Raw genomic sequence first — 6,969 nt, 5'->3', positions numbered from 1 at the left:
GGAGTTCCCATTTTCTTTTCACCAGTCACTATTGGGTGGAAAAAACAAGTCGAAGCATCAAACATACAACACCATGACAGACAAAGATAAGTCCACTAAAGAAGAGAAAGGAACCCAACAAAAACAGTGACCAAGGATTATGATTTTCTTCAACCTGATAATGATATGAAGCATGTTAGAAACCAAGGTTTAACATGAAGGCTTAATGAATAAACAATTACGTTATATTTATTAAAGAATCAATCGAATTAAATTAAATCAAATTTAAGGATAAACTCATTTGAGCAAAATAATATGTGTATTCAACATGTTTGTCTCTAAAAGCTGCGTTTTGTTCATTCTATGGAGTTCCTTATGTTCAAAGTTGTATGTAAAGACAGGTAATCCACATTCTTCCTGGAAAAATGATAGTTCACCATGTCACAACTTTAAGGAATCTTTTTTAAATTTGTTATTACCAATGTTATTTCAACTGATCGGGCGGAGCTTATGTTTTAGTTTGCATAAGGACAGTCTATTTTAAGATGTGTGTGATAAGGATGAGTGCCGTTATAATTATTACTGATCAGTGTCATCAAATGAATTTACAAAACAATGACTGAACACTTCATTGATGAGTTTATTCTAAAACACCTATCTACAGATGGACTGGTTTATTATGAGCGAACCCAGTGAAGTGAAATAAATCGAGTAATAAATGACACACAGTAGCAAAATAAGTTTGTCATTATAATGAATACAAAATATGTATGAGTTTATGAGAAAAGTTTTATTTCAAATTCTGCTTCTTTGACCAAAGTCTGTAACAGCTGTTATTCTATAAAGTAACAAAAAGTTATTATTGGTTTAGAAGTCAAAACGTCTGTTTCAGGATAAGTTTCATTTCATTTTTCGTACTCCAAAATGAAGTCACATGATAACATTTTAACATTTCTATTGTGTCGACGTCTTTACCAAATACAAACGTTTTAATGTATGCTTTTGAAAATATTTCCCCAGAATGCATTGTATTCTTAAACGTTTAATTGTTTAACTCTGTTATAAATGTTGTTGTGTGTATTTCTGTCACGTAGTGTTTTATGGATATTTTTTTATATCATTGTCATAAAGCGGGATATTTGGCATGCCATTAAACCAGGTTCACTCCACCATTTTCTCTCTAAAATGTCCTATACCAATTCTGGAATTTGACAGTTGTTATTTAATATTTCGTTTCAATGTGTGTTGGTGTTTGTTTTTGTTGAACTTCGGTAGTCCTGTTGTTCCTTTGTTTTCTCTTTTAGTTGATGTGTATCCCTCGGTTTGGGTTTGTAACCTGGAATTGTTTTTTTCTCAATCGACTTATGCCTTTTGAACACCGGTATTCTACGGTTGCCTTTATTTAACATGCTAAACCGTTTGAAAATGTCTGTTGAACAATAAAAGGAGTCATACACACAAGCGAAACATAAAATTCAAATGAATGGCAAATCGCACAATAATACACTTGATCTTTTGTTCACTTATTTACCTGGGGGCCTCTGTGCCCAGGTGGTCTCAATAATTCTTGTATAGGTATAATTATTCTATCAACACTGATAATGCGCTTGCTAATTCGAATTCAACTCGTGAAAAGGTTCGTTCGACTCCGATCTTCACCGATTAGGATTGTGCGCGTCTGGCATAAATATTAAATTTCAATCCTGGTATCTATGATGAGTTTAGTGTTGACCTGCCCATGTTCGTTAAACTCCGGCTTCCACCTCAACAAAAACTAAACAAAATATCGGTAGTCCTTAGTGTTACGAGAAGCGTTAAACACCAACACGCAATCAATAAACAAATAATTTACTATACGTGTCAATTTTACACCAGTTTTAAATAATCTTACCTATCTCCCCAGCCTGTTGTGAATCTCACTCTTGCATATGCAGAAGGTACAATCCGAGGGATCTACCAGATATTTGCCGTTACATTTAGCGCTACATATCTGTCTGGCTATGATACAGTCTTGACTGACTGTAGTACCCATGGTTGTAGGGGATGGTGTTTGGGTCGTCGTCTGAATTGTGGTCGTCTGTGCTTGTGTTGTTGTTGTAGGTGCTTAAATAATAAAGTGCGAAACGTTATGTCATTTTGCATCTGGCCTTTTATAGCGTACTACGCGGTATGGGTTTTACGCACTGTAGAAGGCCGTACAGTAATCTATAGCTGTTAACTTCTATGTTATGTGGTCTCTGGTGGAGAGTTTGCTCATGACATTGGCAATAATACCACATCTTCATTTTTTTTATGATACTAGTAAGTAAAAATGAAATACGAATTAGTTTTTGCCTTTGATACGTTAGAACTTTAATATTACCCATCAATATTAGTACCGTTCAGTTGAATTGTGTTCCGTCCCGAGATTACCCGACTCGTCATGATAATCAAAAATTACTGATTCCGCGACGAGAAACAGTTAATATAAAATAAAAGTTGTTGAGTTTTTCTTTTGGCTTAGTCATTTTGGGTTAAGTCAGCTCCACTGTTTGTTTTATGGTTCTGGTCCCATCATATTTTGCTTCTAGCACGACGGAAAGGACTTTTTGCTTGTCTTCATGCGTGTAGGTGTATTTGATTAAATACAACAGAGTAGAAACGTCTGTGTCAGTGGTATATATCCATTTTGATATCAGTATTATAAAAATGCAGTTGCCTTTTGAACATCTCAAATCTACTGGCCAACGTTTTGTCTACTAATGACTAATGTTACATTGAGTTCATTTCACCTCTTCATTATTCGCTCTTTTACTGAGTATATTGATAGATACATGTTATACAACGCAAGTGTCAAAATGTGTTAATATTTTAGAGAAAAGAACTATATTTTACGTGTCCAAACTTATAGCTGGTAGCTCTTTCTGCATGTTAATATTTTGTAGTACCCTTTTCATTTGCGCGACAGTCATACAAGTGACATATCTAGATAAAAAAAAACAGGTTTAATCCACCATTTTCTACATACAAAATTGCTTTTCGAACAACGGTATACTGCTGTTGCCTTCATTTATCTATACCAAGTCAGGAATATGACATTTGTTATCCATTCGTTTGATGGGTTTGAGTTTTGATAAAAGACTTTCTGTTTTGATTTTTTCTCGGAGTTAGGTAGTTTTGTTATTTTTTTTTTTGCACGCTGTCTTACCTTGTGTAGTACTAGATTCATGGTGTACCTTAGCACACATGCAAAACTCACATCCGCTGCCACCTCTGACAAATTCCTCACATTTTAGAGGACAACTGGACTGTGTAGGTATACATGGGTTGTGTATTGTGTGGTAAGCAGTCCCGTGGTCTGGTCCTGTTAACACTGCAGTGGCTAATATTAGTAGAAGATAAAAATTCAGGTGCATTGTTTTTGTTTGTTAATAAGGGGAAGATGTAGTACGCCTCCTGGTGCTGGATTTTCTTGCTGTATTGAAGACCAATTGGTAGCCTTGACTGTTTTCTGCTCTTTGGTCGGGTTGTTGTCTCTTTGACACATTCCCCATTTCCATTCTCAGTATTAATTTTAGTGCAAAATGACACGTCCTTTGGTATCTGGTAGATAGTAATATTAACCTTATAACTTTATTTCACTTTTGTGTAAACGTTACAATATAGCAACACTTTAGGTTCAAGTGAGGAAAGTTAAGCTTGGAAATCCTCATTTCTTATTTAACTTTGTTGTGATTCTTTTAATAAAATTGTGGTTAATCAAATTCATATAGAAACGAGTATTACTTTAAAATGGATTGACATGAAAAATGTGTATTGTTAAACTTTATATAGAATAGTGAACGGAAACGGGGATTATGTCAAATTATAACATTAACGATACCATTATTCTGGCACCAGATGCACATTTCGACAATAACTATCTCCCCAGTGATGCTTGAGGCCAAAATACTTGAAAATCGAAAGCTTATTAAAAAGATGAAAAACTATATTTCAAAAAGGACAGAAAGTGCAAAAAACAGCCAACGGCCATCAATGGGTCGTTAACACAGCGGGAAAACTCCGCACCGGCAAGTGGGCTACGTTTGGCCCCTTTAATAATGTATACTTGCTAAGCAAAATGGACGTCACACTTAACTATGACACATAAAAATAACATGTATATTTATCAGCACAAACTACACAGTCTTAATTGTGTGTTTATATGAGTCTTTCCGTTTTTTGATTGAGTTAAATCATTCCAATTGATATTTTATATTGTGTCTTTCTATGTTGTGATGTTATACTACTGTTTTAGAAAAGGAGGAAGGTTTGGTACCATTAAAACGTTTATTCCCGCTGCAATTGTTTGCACCTGTCCTAAGTCAGGAATCTGATGTTCAGTGGTTGTCGTCTGTTTATGTGGTTCATAAGTGTTTCCCGTTTCTCGTTTTTTATATAGATTAGACCATTGGTTTTCCCGTTTTAATGGGTTTACACAAGTAATTTTTGGGACCCTTTGGGACCCTTTATAGCTTGCTGTTCGGTGTGAGCTTAGGCTCCGTGTTGAAGACCGTATTTTGACCTATAATGGTTTACTTTTATAAATTGTAACTTGGATTGAGAGTTGTCTCATTGGCACTCATACCACATCTTCCTATATCTATTAATAGCGCTTTGCTAAAACAGGGTTTCCCCAATTTTACGATATACAAACCTCCATCGCCTTTACAATGACAAACATTACACCCACTGCCGTCCTTTTCGTATGTTTTACATTGGAGGCTGCAGTAATTACTTATAGGTATACACATGTGACCTCCTGGCCCGAAGATAGGACCTCCTCCGCCATCTCCGAATATCCAGCATTGGACAGAACATACTACGAAAACAAGACCGAAATATAAAGTCAGTAAGAAAGAAAGATATACATAAAGTGAACAAAATGTACTGGATGATTTAACAAGACAATAATACATTACTTAATAGAAAAAAAGAACAGAAAAGAAACAATCGGAACTTATACAGCAAAACAACTTATAGAAGATCAAAGATTGATTGTTTGATTGATTGCCTAACATCAAGTAGCAAATATTTCACGCATGTTCAGTACGAGAATTGACAATTAACAAATTACGGGTTGATTGTCGGGAAAATTTTGATTGCCAATCAAATACATGATATATAGAATAGGGACAAGACAACAACTTTTGCCTTGCAACAAGCTACATACAGATCCTTCAAAGAGATAACAATGTGTTGTTAACGTGCAAAGAGCGCGTCACTCTCTCTACACATCGGATTTAACATCCCCATCTGACTGGACGTGGATGCGTACTTGTACATCCTGTATAGCAAAACGGATGCCCAACTTTTGCAAGACTTTTACTGATGTTCAGAATACGATCTGTTGTAACCATATTTCCTAGTGACGCTTGGGTGTAACTCTTAAAAGACACGAGCCTTATATTTTGTTACATATGACGCACGTATGGGCTACTTAAAACTACTTATCAGTGGCACTCGAACCAAATCAGTTGAAAAGCTGCATCAAATCCAAAGTTGTACAGCACTGCAAACCGAAAGTGCCGAAAAGCTGTGCTAAATACGCAAGACAAGACAACTTTTGCCTGGAAAAAACTTAGTATTTCGAATAATTAGATATTTTATAAACCGTCTGTGGTTTCGATGTTTTCCTCTCATAGTTGATGGGTTTCCCTCGGTTTTGGTTTGTGACGCGGATTTTTTCTCTCTCAATCGATTTATGACTATTATACAGCGGTTTTCTACTGTTGCCATGATCTATCAGCATTTGTGTCGAGTGTTAATTAAAGATGTAAAACAGACCCCCTCTTTGTTATGTTGATATTGGACGGATAGTTTCATAATACCAATATAAGACAAGCTTTCAATAAACAATTATATATCACATGTGAATGTGTCTATTTAAAAAAAAAAGATAATTTAATATAATTTGGGATTCGAAAGTATGGTCAAAATGAGCTCACTGCTACAGGAAGGTACAATAATTTAAATAGCAACATATGTTAGTTGAATAACTCTGCTCGCGAAATAAAATTACATAAATTTATCATAGATACCAGATTTGATTTTTTTTATTTGCGCCAGACACGCGTTTTGTCTACAAAAGACTCATGAGTGACGCTCGAATAAAAAAAAAAGAGAAAAGGACTAAATAATTATAAAGTTTGAAGTACATTCACGTCAAAGGCAATCGATGCATTAGTTGAATGACGTAAACCATAGACCAGAAGTACAAAGGGTTATCTATGTTATAACATGCCACATGGAAATACAGAAAGTGTGCAATAATTGGAACGCCTACCTGAAACAAGTACGATGAGAACTTGAAGCAGTTCCATGTTCGATGTATTGGTTTCTACACGGAATCACGATCTACTCTATGTATAGCCATAGGTTATCTGCCCTTTGACACCTGTCCTTGGCTATCGTTATTAATATATCTTATTACATTAAGATTACTATGATGTGAGGCAGGACTATATCTTTTTGTCTATATTTAAACAAATTGTGTCACTTTCCACTTTTGGAATTTGTTTTTCAGTCTTTCAAGTATTTCCGGACTTTGGCCTGGTGATTTTTGGTTCCGAAAAAGGACATGTTTCGGCGTTAATTGAACACATATTAGAGGGAACGTTTAAAATTAGCCATGCCCTCATTAAAGAGACAACAAAAACATTAAACCTTTGAATCTATATGAATTACATTTTGGGAAAACGGAGTAGTAAACGTTATTTGGGCGAATGACATGTATAATAAAAACCAACAGCAGATGGTGTGTCATAATTTATGTACAACTATCTAGGTCAGAGTCAAACTTTGAGATCTCTATATGTACTCTGGTGTCCCAGGTACTACGAAATCTATCGGCAATCGTCGCATTGCTACTACCAAGTACAAATCTGATGAAAGTCGGATTCGGTAATGTTGTAGACGAGAGAAAAGGGTTGAATTGAGGCTACAAATTGGACATATACATTGGTATATTCG

At 35.3% G+C, this 6,969-nt stretch overlaps 1 protein-coding gene across 2 annotated transcripts; it reads right to left on the bottom strand.

Moving 5' to 3' along the window:
* Positions 1–214: 214 nt before the first annotated feature.
* Positions 215–6,394, bottom strand: LOC139494756 (uncharacterized). 2 transcript variants are annotated; one of them, XM_071282956.1, is made up of 5 exons: positions 6,284–6,394; positions 4,655–4,819; positions 3,167–3,340; positions 1,871–2,082; positions 215–396 (listed from the first exon to the last, which is right to left on the bottom strand). In XM_071282956.1, the coding sequence occupies exons 1-4, from the start codon at positions 6,318–6,320 to the stop codon at positions 1,871–1,873; spliced, it is 588 nt and encodes a 195-aa protein (XP_071139057.1). In that variant the 5' UTR covers positions 6,321–6,394; the 3' UTR covers positions 215–396. The 2 variants fall into 2 exon arrangements, with proteins under 2 accessions (XP_071139057.1, XP_071139056.1); XM_071282955.1 differs by lacking the exon at positions 215–396 and adding an exon at positions 751–817 and having other exon boundaries at positions 6,284–6,392.
* Between the last annotated feature and the right edge of the window lie 575 nt (positions 6,395–6,969).

This window comes from Mytilus edulis, chromosome 11 (genome assembly GCF_963676685.1).
Source record: "Mytilus edulis chromosome 11, xbMytEdul2.2, whole genome shotgun sequence".
NCBI classification, from domain to species: Eukaryota; Metazoa; Mollusca; class Bivalvia; order Mytilida; family Mytilidae; genus Mytilus; species Mytilus edulis.
This window is presented reverse-complemented; position numbering and strand designations above follow the sequence as displayed.